This window comes from Carassius auratus, chromosome 8 (genome assembly GCF_003368295.1).
Source record: "Carassius auratus strain Wakin chromosome 8, ASM336829v1, whole genome shotgun sequence".
Lineage (NCBI taxonomy): Eukaryota > Metazoa > Chordata > Actinopteri > Cypriniformes > Cyprinidae > Carassius > Carassius auratus.
Window position 1 is genome coordinate 9,615,639 of NC_039250.1, and position 20,623 is coordinate 9,636,261.

Consider the following 20,623-nt stretch of genomic DNA (forward strand, 5'->3'; position numbering starts at 1 on the left):
CATTCTAATATACTGATTTTCAGCTATCAGTTTTGAAGAGTTTGTAAACTGCTTTTTTTTATTCTTTGATCAATAGAAATTTCAAAAGATTTTTTATTTCTTTATCGTTAATTTGAACAATTTAATGCATCCTTAATTTTTAAAGGTGTTAAAGGTTTACTGTGGCATTGAAAGGTAAAATCAGAAGAGTAATGTCTTTGTTAGGTAAAACACTGCAGACTAAGAGGGTTCTATGTTCTGGATTCTAATGGTTCAATCCAGCTCATGTTACTTGCTCAGAAAACTGGTAAACACAGCGGTGCAGAGCTGCATCTGTTGAGCTGTGATGTAACAGTGGTCAGGCACTGATACGGCTCTTTCCAGGAAGAATACTGAAGGGATAGGACAGATTAAGCACACCAGAATGTCCATCCAAATCTCTCAGTTTTAAGGGGAAAGTGGGGGGTGGGGAATTTACTGATATAAGATGTAAGCATCTGGTAAACATCTAAACAAGTATGAACTGAAACATTATGCATCTTAAATAAATAAATACATAAATAAATAAACACAGGAAAGCAGTTACACTCCTTAAAATCAACAATGCATCATGCATTCAAATCTCTGGGAATCTCCACAGTTTCAGTAACTTTGCATTTCCTTTAGTTTTCCATTTAATGAGATGGAAATGATCTGATGCAGTTAGTGGATTTCATGCAAACTTTCGAAACGGTTTCTGTTCATGCAAATGAGCATCATCATCATGAATCACTGTCATAAACAGAATGCCCAAGGCACTGGCACAGGCTCCTATTGTGAGCACTGTGCCCTCTGCAAATACAAGAAATCAGTGCCCTGTCTTAACACCCATAGAGAGCTCCACCCAAAACCACAGACATGCCCAAAAAAAGCATAAGCATTACATAAGTATAACAGCAGACTGCTTTATTCAAATCTAAACACTGTAAAAGAAGGTCAAATACATTTGCAACCCATTTTTTCTCTTAAATATGATGCATTTCAAAGAAAACATGATATTCAAATAAATAAATATTATACAGTGGCGGCAACATGGCTGCCTAAGCGAACAAAAAGACACATAAGTAAGCATTAAGGCATCAATTAAGATTCAAATGCAAATGTATCATTTGTTTTATGTTACATTCAGTCTTGTGTTCATATTTACGGTCATGTTATTCAAAGAAAGAAAAAAATAGCTTGTTTGCTAAAGTCATATCATTATAGATAACCACCACATACATTGATGAGGGCTAGTACCCTCAATAATTATAAATCGCTAAACCTTTTTCTCAAATACCTATTGCCAATAAATCAAAATTGGGATTGGGTCAAATGATTCATTCAAAATAAGAAAAGATTCATAATAACAGGATGACATTTGTTAGTCATGCTTTCTTTTAAGGTCCAATTCTCGCTATTAACAAACCATTAACTACAACTTTTGCCTCAAAGTCCTAATTTGCTGCTAATAGTATGGTAGTTGTTAAATTTAGGTTTTGGGTAAGATTAGGGATATAGAATATGAATATGTGCTTGTACAAATGTCAAGTATGGGCAATATGCGCATAATCATCATGCTCAACACTATCTCACGACCATTTCTTACGTATTTTACAAGGTGGCTGATTTGTACGACCTCACTCGTATGATTTTGTACGATTTGGCTATACCCCAGTTAAGGGTACGTTTGGTGATTCGTACAAATTCATATGAATTGTGGAACTCCTAAAATACGCACGATTTAGCAAAAATTGGGCTTGCATGCTAATAAGCAATTGGTTAATAGGGAGAATTGGTCGCTATACTAAAATGCTACTTATTTGCTTTCATGTTTACTGCTGTATTAGACTTGATTTACATTTAGACATTATTTCAACCACACTTGATTAGATTATATAATAATAATAATAATAATAATAATAATATACTGGACTGTATATAATTATAAAATAAAAATCAATTGTGGTCTAAATAAATTGTCTAAAAATGTAAATAAAGTCTAATACTGCAATAAACAAGAACATTCGCAACCCATTTGTCCGCTATAATATTATCTTTGTACTGCACCCAAGGACATCAACTAGTCCAAAATCAGTTCCTCTTTGACTTTCCAACTGACTGAGCTTTGAGTATGAATGTACAGACTCCACAAATGACACAACTTTAAGCAAGTGAGAGGGGACACCCACGAAAAGCATTTCTACAAACTGAAGGTTTAATGTCATTAAAAAGCTTGAAAGATGATACCAAGAAAAATCCACTGCGCAGAAATAATTTAAGAGTTCATGATCTCATTTTAATGTGAGGCTCTGTGCTTTTACACCCATGCCATTATGAAACACATAATCCAAAAAAAAAAAGACTGTGAGAGGCTGAACTGAGTTAATCCTTGTCAGTCAGTTGTAATCGATGATATCATCTGCTGCATTAGAGGACTTTAGTACATCTTAACATGGAGGATAAAGTATCACTGGCTACAGGCATTACTTTATTAAAAAACACATTCAGTGTGGGTTGTTTTATGATGATCTAAGCAATGCACAATCTTTTACCTATGCAATTAGCCAATAATAAGCAATGGATCATGAAATGGTGTGTTCTTATTGAAAATTAGTTTATTTACAGGATGCCATGTTGAATATATCTTTTTTTTTCTTTTTTTTTTTTAAAGATTAAACAGGTCAACATTGGACAACACTGAGTGATTTCACAGCAGTTAGCTATCAATTGTTCTGAAATATCAAATAATTTTTGAGATTCTCCACATTCTACAAATTCTCGCAGAAGACGAGAAGGTGCATAAACAACATTCACTAAAATGCACCAGCCAACTAAATTAACTAGCACGTGTGGGGCCCAAGGACCATCTGCTATGCCAATTGTGTATGGATGTTTTGATGAGGTGTTAGAAAAGCCAGGTGGGGATTCATCATTATTGCTGACATGGGCTGAAGAGGGCAGGTTGCACAGCCAGCAGCCTACAGAATGAGACTGCTATGGATGTATACATTTTCGTCTGCACTTTATTTCCAGGAATACTGTGTGATCATCTTTCCCATTTTTATTAGAGATGTGCAAAATGACTTTAAACAACTTTTTAAAACCAACAAATGTTTAAATAAGGTTGACTTCAGATTTGCATTACCCAGATGAGATGCAATTTGAAGTTTTAAAGTGTATGCATTTAAAGACGTGTAGGTTGTACCATGCAAATAAATAAATACATTTAATATTATTTAATATTAATTAAACATCTAGTTAACTATTGTGACCTAACTGTAATTTTACTAGTAATTAAGTAGTAAACATTTTTGAAAATGAAAGAAAATAGAAATTAAAGACAATTAAACATTTTAGTTCCATAATCACAAAAAAAAGAAATAGATAGATAAAATATCTAAAAAAAAAAAAATAGATTAAATGGAAAAAAAAATTATCCATAGTATACTACTATGCAGGCTCAGTTACATAAGCAGAAAACACATTTTGAAGGATTATAAAAACTTTTTTCTTCAGACTAACATGCACTAAACCCCTTCACACAACAACAAAGACATTAAGTTAGCAAATAGGTAAAACTTATTAAAATTTAAAGACAATTTGGAACAAATACCCAATTTATGTTTCGATAACCAATACGTGAAGCTAAAGTGCATGATACTAGAGTCACAACCAGGGCCTTCAATCTGAAGTAATTATGGGTAAAGGTGTCTAGGAGTCTGGATAAGACAGAAACAGCTGGTCTGTGTCCTGCTCCTTCAACCCCTTGATTTTAGATCAGATTTCAGAGTCCCAGATGGAGGGAGAACAGCTGCAGAAGTCTAACAGCAGAGCTTCATACACAGACTGGTACCACTGTCACTAGTGTGAGCAGCCCGGGGGAGATGAGAGAGGATTCCAGAGCAGGACGTCATTTGCACTGCAGATGTGACAGGCTTAATCTACTCTGATTAAATCAATCTTCTGCTTCCTGACAGGACATTATAGACAACTCATTGCATATTCTTCAGGAAAGCATCCACGATCAACACAATCTCCAAAGACACACATACTTTAAACACATTTATTCCCCATATTCTTAAGTAACAATAGGGATGCAGGGACAGGACTCATATGTAGAACAGGCGCCAAGCCATAAAAATTCTGTCCAGGGCCATGTGAACTTAAGCTACGGCCCTGTCATGATATAAAATTACTCACACTGTGATATTACACTTTGGTCATATCCCCAGAGTGACGAATATCTCATTTAGCAGTGAATTCCAGTCTCTGGGAGCAGCCTGGCTGCTGTCAATCTTCTGATAGAAGCTGTCAATCACTGCAAGAGAGATCCAGTGCTTCATTTTTAAGCAAGTGCTAATGGACACCATGACAAAACCAATCTTCTTGCCTAGAGATAGTGCCAATTTATCCATTTCTCACATTCCCAGGCCCTCAATCTCGAATGATAAATGGATGAATGAGAGACCAGAATGAAAGAAATTGTATATGGGTGGGGCTCAGAAAAGAAACAGAAATAAAATTCATAAGGCCACCAACAAACATTAAAGAATCTCTCACACAGCGAGATCTGTGGACACATGTACGATCAAACAAGCCAAAGCTTTTGTATCACTACAAAGTATCTGTTTGGAAGCTGTCATACATGTATTACAAAACTGGGATCCCCAGCACTACGTAGTGTTTCCACTCCTCCGCTCTGTTCTGGGTCCCTGGTGAGCCTCTCAGTATGGACTGACTGGAGCACTGTGTCGACAAGAACCAGGGAACAAAGAGAACCTTTCATCAGCCTTATTCTCTCTCCAACTACTGTTGTTTCTCAAACTATCCCCCCCCCCCCACCTTCTCCCACTATTGCTGTTCTAGGGATGTCAGTAGAGGGCAGAGCCTGACTGTATGGGTGCTCCAATTGATCGGCTACTGATCACTATCGGCCGATAATCACTTTGGGATGATTGAGCGGCGGTCTCTAAAAAGGCTTATAAAGTAGCTAATTTGAAAACTTTCTGTAAGACAATTTCACAAACAGTGTGAATGAATTACCACATGCTCTCTCCTTCTCTCTCAAAATTGGTAAATAATGGCTTCAAATAACATTGCGCCTGCACTATAAGCAAGCTGCATGCTGCACAGCCAACACAGGAATTGTCACTTGCACAATCAAGATTGTGTCGTGTCGTCACTAAAGTTTATAAATTGCATTTCTTTTTAATTCTTGCCAGTTTTTAAACTACTCAGCGCTCACACGCTCTCCTGGACTGAGTGCTCATGCACACTTGCAGCGCACACACATAATGCCAGGTTAATATTGCTCCGTTTTTCTGCACTCATGTTAACAGATTAAAGCGTTCACACTGCACACAGTTGCGGCCCGGCAGTGAGTTCCAGGAGGGGAGCGTCTGCAGCAGTGCAGAGACGATTTCAGCGCTTGCAGTGGAAACTAAGTAACAGCGGTAAATATGAACATGGATTGACATGAAAATGTAGTAATTAAACCATAAATGCATATTATTAAAGATAACTGTGTCTCACAGTCAACATATCCTATGGCTTTTTGGGTAGTTTTAAAGGAAAGAGCACTTTTAGATAAACAAGGCAATAATAGATGGCACTAGATGGAGGTAGCAAAACCAAGTTCTTTATGAACCGCAGGATTGCTTGTAAATGCAAAAGAAAAGGCAGTAGAGCTGACTGTTTCCGTCAAGGGTAAGTTTTAATTTAGAATGTCTGTGATAATGTAAGAAAAGTAGTTTAAATGTTTTGCCACTTGCTTGAGCAACTTCTATGAATATATCAATCTGGAAGTAAATGCAAAAGTAAAAAGCATTTAATAATGTGTTTCTTATATTTAATGCATTTAAACACTATGAAAGATTGTAGCTACTGCACTGTGAAAAAAAAATGACAATGCTAAAAAAGCATTTTCAGTAACAATGTTTGGATTTGAATTAAAAAAAAATGGATAAATGCTGTTTTTGCAGCCACGGATCAGTTTCAGACTCCTGTGTGAAAATATATATATATTTTTTTAATTGACTAAAAAATGCCCCCATCCACGCCTCAAAATAAAAAAATCCCCTTTCACAAAAGTCACCCTAAGAGGGGAATACATTTAAAAAAAAAATTAAATTTAGGTCCTGAACAAGTTCTTACTATACATAATTCTACATGATAAAAAGAAGGCTTTAAAAAGTTTGGTATTGGTGATCGTATCGACAGGTACTGCTTTCTGTGATCGGCGATCAGCCTCAAAAATCCTGATCGGAGCACTCTTATCTAACTGTGCCTCTTTTCTTTCTTCTTTGTCACCTTTGTCATAAAGGTGACAAAGAAGTTCACCTTTGCTCCAGAAGTAGCGGTCACCAAAAAATAGGAAAAAGAAAATGTGCAAACGTACAATCTATACAAGCTATTAAGAAACAAGGAACTTTTCAGTGCTTATCAATTTTCAAAACACGTGATCAGTGTTGGTTTCGGTAAACTGGCGCTGGGTTGGGTCACCGGGGCTCTTGCCTGGTGATGTGTACATGAGCAAAAGGTGGTACAAACATGAACATGCCAAAAACTTTAAACTAAGCAATGAGAATTTAAGCTAACCCTAAACCCGCAGCTGCAAAAATCAACATTAAGACAATTCATTTTCAATTGCACTAGAAGATAAATCCCTTGAAAATCAAAACTAGGGCTTGTTTTTAATTTTTTTTTTTAATTTTAATTATTTTATTAAATTTTATTAACCGTTCATAAGTTTCATCTCTTTTTAAAATATTTTTTTTACCACACTACATAAAATCTATTTAATATTAAAGAAAAAAAGTTTTGAACTTTCTATTCATCAAAGAATCCTGAAAACAAAAATATTAAGCCGTTTACTGTCAACATTGATAATAATAAGATGTAGCACATTAGAATGACTTCTGAAGGATCATGAGACACTGAAGACTGGAGAAATTATGCAGAAAATTCAAATTTGTCATCACAGAAATAAATGACTATGTATATTAAAACAGAATTATTTTATTATAAATTATAAACAATTCATAATTAGATATTTTTATTTAGTTCATTAGTGAAAATCATTTTTGTCATCTGTTTTCTTATTAAATCTAACAATTTTTACAAACAAACCTTAGTTTTAGAGTAAATACATAAACTTAGCATTGTTGAAAGGCAAATAAATATTAAGCTTTTCTTATTAGCTAAATTGCCCCATTACAGCCATGTTACAGATGGAAAAAGTGGACAGAAACGCAGTGGCATGGGTGCATCATCATACTAAATAATTTCAGCACTACAATTACAGTGCTTGACTTCATATTGAGCGGTTAAAAAGTGCTTTGATAGGCAACAATGCAAAGATAATGAAGCCATTGACGTTACTAATGCAAAGATAATCATATCTTTCACTGGAGGATCCGGGGAGGAGGGCTACTAAGTGTGCATACGCCATCTATGACAATTCCTTTCTCATGGTGCCAAGTTACTCGACGGTCATTTCCCAGAACACAGGACCTCCCATCAAACAATAAAACAAAACATGGACTTTAAATAGCCCTGGACTTTGAGCTTCTGTCTGGGTGGAGCACAAAAATTTTACATGTTTCAGACGTCCCCTTGTGCTGTTTATGAGCCAAGTACAGATACGTGAATGAAAACTGGAAGAAATCCAGTTCTGTATGACAGTCCCCGGGGCAGCAAAATCTCTTCACACATCTGACAGAAGTGCCCTGGAATAAAAATGGATTTCGGGTGCCTATTTCCTCAAAGGCTTTTGTCATGTTTACTCATATTTTAGAGCCCAAACTTAGGCCACAGAGAGTATTAGGTGTTACGTCATAATGACTACTCATCACAAGGTTAGTCAATACTCTACTGCGCTGTATGGATAAACCGTTTGCCTGTTTACAAGGATAGCCTTAAACTCACTTGCATTTATCACAGTGGCCCAGAAAGAGCCAAAAACTGTTCAGATTAACTTCCATTTCACTTTGAATGGAGAAAAGACTTTCTACCTTACATTTGACAGTCAGCCAAAGTTAACAAAATGTAAAAAATAATTGGGATCATCTTTCTCACAAATGAAAATTCCATAACGCCACCCATCAATAAACGTCTTATTCACTCATTAAAAGGAAATAAAAATTGAGCAAACGTCAACAAACATTTTCTAAAACTGTCTGGACCGTCTCTGTGATTTCCTCATTAGCAATTACCCAAATCTATTTCGGAAGTTACACTAGCTTACAATTTTAATAAAGGGTCTACTCATTGTAATGACGGATTTATATGAACTGTAAAGATGAATATCTAGAAGCAAAACTGCAAAAGAAAGTCAAATAAATAGTCAAAGTCTTGAAATAGTAATAATTCAAAGGTATTCCAAAGATGTATCGAAAGCCAAAAAAGCCATTTTTGAATGAATACTTGCTTTATATAAAATCTTTACAATTAATAACAATTATAACACTCCCATAAACATGGGAAGATGTTACATTTACAGCACTTGTCTATGTACAAGAGCACTCACCAGTTTGATGGCCACATATTCATTTGTGTAGAGGTTCTTGCCTAGCCGCAGTTCACCGAAGTTTCCACAGCCGATCTTCTTCCCAACTCGGAAGTTGGGGCCAACCATAAGGACCCCAGAGCCGGACCCCGTTCCCCGGCCCCCATGTCCAGTCCTACTGCTTGCTGTTTTTGACATTTTTTTCCCTTCCTCTGTTTCTTCCTTCCAACCTCTTTTCTCAAAATCCATGAGCTTGTGATACCCTGGCCTCTCCACGGTTACTCCCCTGCCATGCAAAACAGAGAAGTTTCAAAACAACCCCCAGGAAATGTGTGGGAAAGGGGGTTTAAAACTGTCTATATATGGGTGATTTTTGGTGGGTATCACCGAAAGCGCAGTCCTTGCATTAATCCTTTGGTGAATGGGACTCCTTTACAGTACGGTTGCCCTCAGAGTAGCATGTCACTGCCTGAAGCAGACAGATTGTGCTAGCATACGCACACATACACACGCACACACACGCACTCACACATCCACCCACAAATGCTCCTCAACACTGACATATACAATCCTGCTAGTGGAACCAAAAGAGTGAACGTCCCCTTGTGCTCCTCATGGTTTTGTTGAAGTCAGTCTTGAATATTACTCTGAACATTCTTCATGTTCTAACACTGCTGCAAGCAGACTCAGACAGAATCAGCATTAACAGGTTTGAGCAGTATAGTCCGTCTTTCTCTGGATACCTGAAAGAAACTGAAAAGAGAAACAAAAAACCAGTTAGTATCCATAAATCGATCTAGCACCTTCTTGATATACCAGTCCTTAAAGGAAGACTCCACTTTAAAAAAAAAATTAGGCTCATTTTCCAACTCCTCTAGAGTTAAACAGTTGAGTTTTACCATTTTCTAATCCATTCAGCCGATCTCCAGGTCTTGCAGAAGAACGTTTAGCTTAGATTAGCTTAGCATAGACCATAGAATCTGATTAGACTGTAAGCATCTCGCTCAAAAATGACCAAAGAGTTTCTATATTTTTCTGATTTAAAACCTGACTTCTCTGTAGTTACATTGTGTACTAAGACCGATGGAAAATGAAAGTTGCGATATTCTAGGCCGATATGGCTAGGAACTATACTCTCATTCTGGCGTAATAATCAAGGAACTTTGCTGCTATACCATGGGTGCAGCAGGAGCAGTGATATTACACAGCATCTGAAAACAGTCCCAGCTAGGTAACTTCCAGTAAACCTATTTCCAGGCGCTGCGCAATTTTTGTATAGGAAAAATATAGAAACTCTTTGGTCATTTTTGAGCGAGATGCTAACCAGACCTGGAGGTTAGCTGAATGGATTCCAAAACAGTAAAACACAACTGTTTAACTCTAGGGGAGTTGGAAAATGTTCCTTTAATCTTCAAATAGAGCAAGACTTCTAAAATTTCAGATTTCATATCTCACATTACATTACATTTACATGACAATGCCTTTGTATATGCCAAATCAGCGTTAAAAGATTTATTCATGGCAAAATATAAATGAATAAATAACAATGTTAAAAAAACAATATACAATAATGTTTTACAACATTTACACAATAACTATTTAAAAATTAAGTTTACTATTTATGTGAAATTAAAAAGGTCAGAATAAGGTCATGAATGTATGTACATATGTATGTATGTGTAGATTTTAGCAATACCCAAAAAAACATTGTGTGGGTCAAAATTATAGTTTTTTCTTTTATGCCAAAAATCATTAGGATATTAAGAAATGAATCTGTTCCATTATGATATTTTGTGAATTCACTACTGTAAATGTATTAAAACTCAATTTTTGATAAGTAATATGCATTTCTAAGAATTAATTTGTTCAACTTCAAAGGCAATTTTAACAATATTTTGATTTTTTTTTTGCACCCTCAGATTCCAGATTTTCAAATAGTTTTATCTCAGCCAAATATTGTCCGATCCTAATAAGCCATACATCAATGGAAAGCTTATTTATTTATAAATAAATCGAAAAATTTACATTTAAGACTGGTTTTGTGGTCCAGGGACACACACACACACACATATTCAAATAAACTTCTTAATTCATTTAAGCAAGAACTATAAACAAATGTTTCAATTTCATGTGATGAAGATTCTGAACCTTTTTTTTTTTTTTTTTTTAAACAGTCCTCCACTAAAAAAAAAATCTACAAGCAGCAGCATATGATGTTTGACAGAGGCATGATGGGATATTCTAAAGCACAGACACTAATACTGGCCCTCAATGTTCATGGGATCCATTTTCACATTACTTCAAGGTCTAATAAACCTAATCAATAATAGCAAGAGACAAAGCACTGCATGCTAGACATGATGGGAATGCATCCTCAATGGATAGAGACACAAATGGTTGTTACTTTAAAAAAAACAAAAAAGGAGAAGCACGCAGTCACAGTTTTGGCAATCTAAACAATAGGAGCCCATTTATGACACTACACCAACAGATTTTGCTGGTCTGCCTCCAAGTCATGACATTTTTCAAAGTGTGGAGAACAGACCGGTTGAGAATTACAAGCCTAACAGTGCCCGTATCAGATTCCAATTCCAACAGGAACTTTGACGACACCTGTGCGTTGATAATGGAGAAGGGAAGCGGTGTAGAAGGTCAGAGATCTCTGTTTCACACAACCCCCTCTCCCATCCATGGTCAGAACTGCTGTTAATGTAAATGGAAAAGAAAGTCGGAGCAGGTAATGCAAGAACTATTGGAAAGACGGACGTGATTTCCTTCAGAAAATGCACTTAAAACGATCAATGGCAGCCTGACTGGCTGTAAAAGGATACCAGACCAGAGCTGATGAGCAATATACAATCAGCTTGGCAGAAAAACATCTTTGACACTTTATTGGGGGCATTTTCACTACTTAATTTCAACATCTAAGCAAGTTCTCAGCAAGTGACAAATGCATCAGAGCTTCAATGCATTAGATTATTAATGCACGGCTCATTTTTCTAGCCCGAGGAAATTATAATACTTTAGTCTGCACAAAAAGAATTATGACAAATGATGCCCTGTCATTCAGCAAAATAAATGCATCACCAATCGGCTTAGCTTTTATAACAATTACAGGGAGTCCTGGACAGCCCTTTAGGAAAGAGACTGAATTTCCATACATCAATTCTCAATAGAAGAATCAATCATTAAAGCAAACACTTAACCTTAATAGCACACTGTACTGTAGAACCTACCCAAAGGTGAATAATAAACAGGGAATTACATAAGACATTTAACAAGCATCATAATGATCTTAATCTATAGCCTGAAAATATGAAAGCAAGTGACAGTTTCGTCAGGAATGGCAGTCAGTCATGACTTCCTATGGTCTGTTGGTCGCAACCCCACGCGCTACCATTAAAATGCTGATTACAAGCTCATACAGGGATGAAATGAGAAACCATGCCACAAGGCAACAGTCAAAAAGGGATCGGATAGAATTACAACATCTGTGGACAAGAACTAGTGTTCAAGTACTGATTATGGGGCTGCTACTTACCTACATCAGAAACATCTTATCAATGAATGACGTTTGAATGCCTGAATGACGTTGAACTAAGACAGACACTGCAGATACTGACTGAATCTGGCTTAAGTTTCATATTTAGAAAAAGATATACAACAGATTAAAAAATGAAACTCACAGATAACACAAGAACATCATCATAAAAAATACCTGATGCAAAAGTGCATCAGATAAAGCCAAAATGATATAATCTGGAATTAAAGCTGACTGACTAATAGTGGATGCCAAGTTAGTGCTCACATCTGTTTTGAGTCACTCTGCCTAAAAGAAGATGAGATAAGCCAGCTATCAACCCATCTACAACTTATTTCAAAGCAAAAAGAAACTAGGTTTCAACACGACAACAATGACAGCACAGTTCAACTTTGTGTTTTAGCTTATAAACAGGAAATATGCAAGTGTTAGAGGCCCAGTAAAAACCAAGACATACTTCTACTTCTCAGATGGGTAAAAAGAGAGAAGCTGGTGCCATTTAACTGCTTCTGTGTTGATCTATAAGGCCTTGTGTGGTGTTGATTTGGACAAAGAGTGAGAAAGAGAGCTGCCCGGTCATTTATTTCCTTAAGCACATTGTGATTTTCCATACTAATTTATTTAGCCTCTATGTGAAACTGTGAGATACAGTTTAACACTCCTCTTGCTTGCTGTCTGACACCCCACTAGAATTGGACACAACTCTATTTTGAATTGTAAATCATAGTTTATAATATCAAAAATTAAGCCCACTTACTCGTGAGCTTAATACCTTTATGTTTTTATTACATAACGTTAGATGGTATAATTGGCAATGACGCCGCTGACATAAGAGATTTCCATATCAACGTCTAATATATCAAATAAAATATGTTTATCTCAGATCTGGCAGTGAAAGTGTATCTCATCCGTCCATAAATGTTTTATATCATAATGAAGTGTCAATCCTAGAAAGCTTCCTTTTCCGGCCTAGCAAAAAAAATTAATGTCTTTAAAACCATTTAGACTATTTTCTTTGAACCGTCTTCTTGGCCAGTCGCTTAAAAACGTTCTTAAAATGAGAAGCTGTCTAGCTGAGCCGTCAAATATGAACTACATACACGTCGAACTACATTTTGTTTTACATCTAAAGCCAAATAGATTCCCCTTCGTATCCGAAAAGGGAAGGAAATACCGAAAAACCAGCTAAACAACTCCGAGCCTTGTTAGACAAACATGACAATAATCCTCCTCAAATGAACTAGCTTAGCAACCCAGTGGCTAGGCTAACATCATATTAGCCGTTTAGCAGCGAACCTTTCAGTCTTTCGATTAAAACGAGCAGAGAAATGTTTTTAATTAGGAAACATAAAGCTGTTTTTACCTGCGTGTGAAATCCCTATGTAGTACGCCGCGACATTGTCCTTTATTTATGCTCTGAAAAGTGATTTAATTTCCCACTAAAGACCAGCCCGGCTTCGCTGTTGTCTCTTTAAGCCTACCGTTTCGGTGAGCGAAGCTCCGAGTCCGGCGTCACCCGACACTCCCATTGCTGTGGATACGTTCTCAAAAGTGCGTGGATAGATTGGTGAATATGCGCCTGTGCTTGTGCGCGCAACAGAAGCTCCCTACCGTCCCCAACTGGAGAAGAACTCCAATGCTTTGCCCGGATCAACAGTTGAAGGGTTCTTTACTGGAAATACTGGAGTCAGCTTTTGAGAAAGACTTTACAAGGATTCGTGAACGCTCATGTGGATGAGGATGTTTGAATGTTTAGGTGATACCTTGAATATATTTTATGGAAAAGCTGGAGATGACAAGTCTGTGATTAGGTTTCTGCATTCAGTCCATTGTCAAAAATATAAATGACTGGAAATTCTATTTTAAGGTTGTAATTCTCACTTTATTTTTGAACTGAAAAACAGACCGTTTTTGTATATATGTTAGAGAGACAAAGTATATCCATTTTACCCATTAAGGTAAAAAAAAAAAGGAAAAAGATTTTATATAAAAATATTTTTAAATTAATATATAAATAGTAAAAGTAATGTTATAAATATGTATATAATCAGTGTTGGGGCTAGTTACTCAAAAAAGTAATATATTACATATTACATATTACTCTCAAAAATAGTAATGCCTTACTTTACTTTATTACTCCCTGGAGAAAGTAACTAGTTATATTACTAGTTATATTACTAGTTACATTTTTTTTTCTTAATTACTCTATGATTGCCTGAGATGCATCAGATGGAGGGAGAACATACAAAGGAGGAGTGTTCTTTAGGGTCTTTATCAGTGGCGGCTCCTGCCAATTCTCTCAGGGGGGGGCAAATGTTTGCTCTATTAATGAGGATAGGTCACCCATTCAATTGATAAATTAACGGGTAGTTAAAGATGTAAAGGGAACCGAACTACTATAGTATTAATTAAAAATAAATTGACATTAGGAATCAATCTCTTGCACTCCTTATTTTTCTATATCCGTGTTAACACTATTCATCAGCATATGAAGACTAACACTAGGATGTGGTTTTTCCAAAAAATACTTTTTACTTTTCGATTTCAGTTTAATAAGAAATAATTGAAGTCACATAAATCACTGTTTACACAACTCACTTATATTACTGCTCGTCAGTACACCTGTTCTCTAATCAGCGGTTAATTCCATCAGGTGCGTGATTTCACATAGAGCAGCTGTTACTACACAGAGCCGTTATTAACTGAGAAGATGCGCAAATCCAGTTCATTTTCAGCGTTTATTGGCACGGTTGTATGAACATATGGTTCACGCACCTGATGGAATAAACCGCTGATTAGAGAACCGGCTTTACTGAGATGCGCATTAACGAGCGGCCGATCGTGATCGGAGCACTCCTACAAAATAATTACTGAATCTCCACCCGTCGAAACTAGCTTTCTGTTGCTGGGAACCTTCCTCTGAAAAAGAGCTTGCCATTGTTGACGCTTCCATTTTTCCCCATCTGTCTGAGCGTGCCGCTCTGCTGCCGGCTGTCGACCAATCAGTGATGGTAAATGATACCTCGTGCCAAACCCAGACCAATCACTGTTCCATTCACGCCCTCCTTCCCTTCCCTTCTGTTCTCTGTGTTGTGTGCCTTGTGTGTGTGATGAAGGTGCTACTGGCAAATGTAACGCAAGTAACTAGCTTGGGAAAACTGTAATAATATTACCATTTTCAGACGAGTAATGCCTTACACTACTAGTTACTGAAAAAAGTAATATTATTACAGTAACGCGTTACTTTGTAACGCGTTACACCCAACACTGTATATAATATAGATGTTTTATAAACATTCTGTATAAACTATAAATACTTTAGCCTACCTTTTTTATTTACCATAAGTATAGAAGTGCTCACTCTTTCTCTTTATTGAAATTATTCAACCTATTAATTCTCATTTATGTCTTTAAAATAGAACACTGACCAAGATAAATTGTATAATGTAGACAAATATAGAGAATGAAGTTGCTTAATGTTTGTAAAAAAAAAAAAAGTGTGTGTTTTTAGTACATTTTTAGTGTCAGCGGTCTCATTCTGACTTAGAAATCAGACAGCTGGCTTAGTTATGACAAACTCTTTTACACGTAGCTTTCATAATCCAAATATGACCATATTCATAATCATGTAAACATATTCAGTGATATGTAACTGTGGCTTACATCCATATAAAAATGAATTATGGTAATACCTTTAGCTATAAATGAAAATGTACAAGTGCACACAATAAATAAAATGATGCTTTTGCTACTTAAATGTTAATGCTGCTGAGAACGCTCCACATTTGGCAAAATTATTTACTGCAGTGACATAAATTATGAAAACCACAAGTGAATCCCAGAATTAGGTTACACAGAAGTCATGATGCACACTGGATACTGCTGATTCAGATGTTCCTCATGTTTATTTGTATTCAAAATGATCATATGTTCATAAAAAATCTACAAAGTGCTCAAATATGTATGTGCAACACAACATTTTTCTCAACAATGCTCTAAGCTATGCATGGAAGTTCACAACAACAAAAAAAACAGTTTGTAAAAAATGCAATCAAAACCAATTAATGAAAATTACAGAAAAAGATTACAAATCCAGACCCTTCTGTGACTCTGAGGGTTAAGGTTATGATGTTGTGGTGGGGGGAAGAACACAGGAACACCTGTTCCCTCTTCACATCCTAATGAGGATAACTGACTCAGTGGGTTTTATTGGTTGGTGGTACGGCTACATGTCCAAGTGGTGGTGAACCAAAGATTTAGATTGACAGGCAGACTGAAGCATGAGATTGTTGCATTTTCCCAATGGCATGAGACTGACAGCTGTGCTGTGCTGCTGTTGCATTACAGGCAAATATGTAGGAGAGAAAGGCAGACCTGCAGACAGCAGCCCAAGACCATGAGGCAGTGGTTGTTGGTAGGTTTCTACATTAACGAATGGAAGAACAGCAGAGGAGTGCAGTCTGGGGTGGGAATGAGGGTGAATAGAGTCCGATGAGGAAGGAATTGTGTTGTGTTCCCTAAAAGGGGAATGAGATTTTGAAATTGAGCCTTTCTCCTGGTCCTTCACCAATTCTTTCCGTTGTTTAGTAGCAGGACAATGCACTTGGCTTTCTTCTTTGGAAAGGGGTGCAAAGCGTTGACCTTTTCTAAATTTGGCACGTCTGTTTTTGAACCACACCTGAAGAAACATGTTTTGTTAATCTAATATGTTTTCAGAAGCACTTTGAAGTTCTAAATGTATTGTAATATTTAGGAGTATTTAGCTTGTTGGACACTACAGATGTTAATGTGGCCCTCACCTGTATACGGGCTTCTGGGAGGTTGATGCAGACTGCTAGTCTCTCCCTCATGCCCACATCTGGATACTGGGTTTGCTGAAAAGCCTTTTCGAGGGCTTGTAACTGGGACACACTGAAGGCGGTGCGACTGCGACGCTGCTTTTGCTGGTTCCCGTAGCGTGCCTCAAGGATGAGTTCTAAATGAAGGAGATCTTTATTACTTGATAAATCATTTCAGGATACCAGAGTTAATATATTTCATTAAAACTAGAACTGAAACTAAAATATAAACAACTTTTATTTAAGATAGTTTCAACATAATTTCAGCATGTCTCAATTTAATTCCATTTAACTGGATGCACTAAAATAACAAAATAAAACTGAATAGAATAAAAACGATATAAACATTTTACAAAACTACTAAAAATTAGTAGTTAAAAATATAACTAAAATTAAAATGAAAATTATAAAAATAAACTGAAAATTGAAAAAATATATAATTACAAACATAAATAATAACAATAATAACAATGATTGATTAATAAAATATTAATTAAACGAAAGTTAGTTAAAACTATAACAGTAGCTAAGTGATAGTACAGTTACACTGTATGATGTCTGAATTACATTGTAAATGCTACATAGGACTCGAAAGTACATACATACATACATACACACACACACACACACACACACACACACACACACACACACACACACACACATATATATATATATATATATATATATATATATATATATATATATATATATATATATATAGTTATTAAGTAAACAAATGTATGATATTGGTGTAAAATTACATTTTTAAACTGTAATTTTAAAACTCTATTATGAAAAATAAAAGCCCTTTCGCAGGTGTGCCCACTGTTTATTTTTAAATAAAATGATTCACAATAGTAAAAAAAATAATGAAACATATTTTTAGAGTTCAGAAGCAAAAGCCCCTAAATGTCATCTGAAATTTTCTTCTAAAATTTTTTCCTATGTTTAATGTTAATTTATCTGATATTCTGACAATGAAAATAACCTATTATTTGCAATTAATGTGAAATTTCTAAACTTACACATGAAGCCTGATTTAAAAAATGCTAACTTTAGAACAAAATTTCAAACGCACTTAGAGGCTTTTACATTTGAACTCTTAATTTATTTAAATAATAATAATAATAATAATTATAATTGTATTGTTTTTTTTTATATTGAAGCTTAATTCTAATTCATTTTTGAATAAGATAATAAACTTAACTGAAGTTACAATTGTATAAATGCTGCCCAACGTAAAGTGAGAAACTTAGTGAAAAAACTTACTTTGTACTTAACTCATATTTTGAGCCTGATTAAAAGTCAAGCGCAACTCACCTGCCAGGCGCTCGGCCACAGTGAGAGTCTGCAGGGACGCCGGACTGGCCGCTGAATGAAGCTGATACCGCTGCGCCATCTGCTGGTGAGCCTCGTGAAATAATGAGTTGACGCGTTGCAATGGTCCACAGAAATAAACAGAATTCATTCTGCTGGCTTAGAAAATAAAATATATAATTATAGCTTGAAAAAAATCAATATCACAATAAATCAAAATCATTTCTATAAATTATATATATTGACACTTACTTATGAACTCCAATGACCTGTGGAATGGTGATCAGTTGCAAAAAGTTGACGTTTACCTAGAAAAATTAGGTAAAGTACACACAACTATCGTTGCTTTTTTCTCTCATGTGATACTAAAATCCCAGAGGAAACATTTTATAAAAGCTGCTAAAATCCAAAATATTACAATAAAGTTTTGAGGTAAGGTAGACCAGTAATGCTCAACGTTGACTGTGGTTTAGGTTCTCTCCAGCTCAGTTTCCACTATTTAAGAGGCATTAACTTCAGTTTCCTCCTACCATTAGCCAATGGAAAGAAAGGTATTAGCCTGGATTAAGTGGGATGAGGGAGAGAAAGGGGGGTTTGGGGGCTCAAGTTTTTGAAACTATTGAATTTGGGAGATTTAGGCAAAGCATCTCCCTTCAATGAGCGGGCATTGCGCTCCCCACCTTTAAAACAACAATGTGGTCGGCTAATCTCTGGGGTTGGGCAGATTAAAATAACAGCCTTTGATTGTCCGTTGTTCTCTTCCTTCTTTCTCCACCGTTCCCCAGCTTTTGTTAGTATCAACTCCAAGGAAGGGGGGGTGTTTGCTTGGCTGGTTTGTTTTGCTAACTGGACCCATATTTTGCCCAGAAAATGTAAACTTGAGAATACCTCTGGACGTGGCCTATTAGGCTAATTTCTTAGGGCTAAATGTACCAGTAAGCTTTCCTTCTGATCAAATCCTCTCCACAACAAAAGATGGATTTAAGCTATTAACATCTGAAAATAAATAAAATACTCAATAAAATGAAAGACACATGGGATAAACAAAGCAATTTGCTGCCAGTGGTGTCAAAACTGGTTGTAATTGCGCAATGAGACAGTTATGAAGCAAACCGAATGTCAATCCTTGTCATCATCCCATCATTCGTCTCTCGACACTCTTTCATTGGGCTCAAGCAGCAGTTTAGCTCCAGCTGAAACCTCAGTCACCTCAGATCAGATCTTCCTCAGTAAAACTGCAGCCGTGCGGCTGGGAGCGGCTCAAGAGGTTCAGAGATGTAAATTCCGCTAAATCCTGACACTGTGTAGCTCAGGGCCAGGAAGGCGAGGCATGTGGAGAGCTAGATAATGTTTCCCACGAGTATCAGGGCAGTTGCACACTCCTCTGTGTGTGTGTGCGTGTGTGTGTGGAACCAAGACAGCAGGCAGGCAGGAGCTGGTCTACACTGGCATGAGACTGGCACACAAACACAGCCTTCACCTCACATTTGGCTCACTTTCCTTCTGGAATGGTTCGTTTGTTTGTATTCAGACAGTCATGGAATTCCAGGCTTTATTAGAAAAGCAGATTTACACAATGAGATCTTTTTTTATATCTTTGCACTTTATGTCTTCCTCTATCTGGATTATTATGGAAGTGTTAGTAAAATGCAAGTGCAGCTATGTGCTGCTTGATGAATACAATTATTATTCCTGTAGTTCTATTTATCTGTTTAAAAGGTTTCACGGTAACTAAAAATGCATTAAGATTTTGTTTTTTGAATGTATTAAGGACACATTAGATTGATAAAAACACATTACATTTTTGTACTTTTTGAATTTTCACTCATGTGTATTTTTGGATTTTAATGTAATAAAGTATTGATACTGTTCAAATACATTAACTTAAATATCTTTAACTTGAATATGTACAACTATAAATATTTATATCGGTCTTCCAATTTTTACACCAGGTTTGCAGATGGGAGCCAAAGATTTTTATAAAATAAATATTTGTTGGTGGAAGAAAGCCAGTTTTGGGATGTCTTTAAAGCTTGGAGATTTTATGCTTTATGTCATTGCAAGTCTTTTTGGCTGCAACTCATCTAGACCAACACTTACCACACTTCTGATATTTTACACCTGACTGACCTTTCAAACCATCATGGAATTGTGCTGAACATTTTCTCCCTTTGCGATGTTCTTGCCTGTCAAGCTTTATTAGCGTCCGCTCAAAATAAGTCATTTAGAAGAACCTTAGCTGAGCAGCCTCTGAACCCCATTAAAAGCTTGGAGCTCAGAGCCCAGAAGCCTTTGTCTCTTCAGCCTGCGGGATTAGTGGAGATTTGCTGCTAAGAAAAAAAAAGTAGTTATTTCATGCCACTTTCATGATGAAACCTGGCCAAAGCTGTGTTGGCTGGGAGGATTAGAGCCACACAA

The 20,623-nt window shown here is 36.3% G+C and overlaps 2 protein-coding genes across 5 annotated transcripts in view; both read right to left on the reverse strand.

The window, feature by feature from the left end:
- LOC113107238 (casein kinase I-like) overlaps nt 1–13,668 on the reverse strand; it is a 28,956-nt gene extending 15,288 nt beyond the window's left edge. The window contains exons 1-3 of one of the 4 annotated variants that reach the window (XM_026269597.1): nt 13,411–13,582; nt 9,250–9,259; nt 8,528–8,792 (exon numbers count right to left, since the gene is read on the reverse strand). In XM_026269597.1, the coding sequence (XP_026125382.1) occupies nt 8,528–8,755 (228 nt within the window). In that variant the 5' untranslated portion in view covers nt 8,756–8,792; nt 9,250–9,259; nt 13,411–13,582. Of the gene's footprint in view, nt 1–8,527; nt 9,260–13,410 lie in introns of all 4 variants that reach the window. The other 3 variants (XM_026269596.1, XM_026269595.1, XM_026269598.1) reach the window with 3 other exon arrangements.
- A 2,239-nt stretch (nt 13,669–15,907) lies between these two features.
- On the reverse strand, nt 15,908–18,674 carry LOC113106730 (diencephalon/mesencephalon homeobox protein 1-A-like). Its single transcript, XM_026268765.1, has 4 exons — nt 18,458–18,674; nt 18,209–18,364; nt 16,847–17,022; nt 15,908–16,725 (listed from the first exon to the last, which is right to left on the reverse strand). Exons 2-4 carry the CDS (start codon nt 18,354–18,356, stop codon nt 16,273–16,275), a joined length of 777 nt encoding a protein of 258 aa, XP_026124550.1. The 5' UTR covers nt 18,357–18,364; nt 18,458–18,674; the 3' UTR covers nt 15,908–16,272.
- Nucleotides 18,675–20,623: the final 1,949 nt, after the last annotated feature.

What these genes read in the sequence shown, in the direction of transcription:
- LOC113106730 (XM_026268765.1), bottom strand. Translation starts at nt 18,356, where the DNA reads ATGAATTCTGTTTATTTCTGTGGACCATTGCAACGCGTCAACTCATTA. An exon ending in TGTGGCCGAGCGCCTGGCAG is followed by an intron (nt 17,023 to 18,208) that starts GTGAGTTGCGCT and finishes TCCTTCATTTAG; the next exon opens with AACTCATCCTTGAGGCACGC. An exon ending in TCCCAGAAGCCCGTATACAG is followed by an intron (nt 16,726 to 16,846) that starts GTGAGGGCCACA and finishes ATGTTTCTTCAG; the next exon opens with GTGTGGTTCAAAAACAGACG.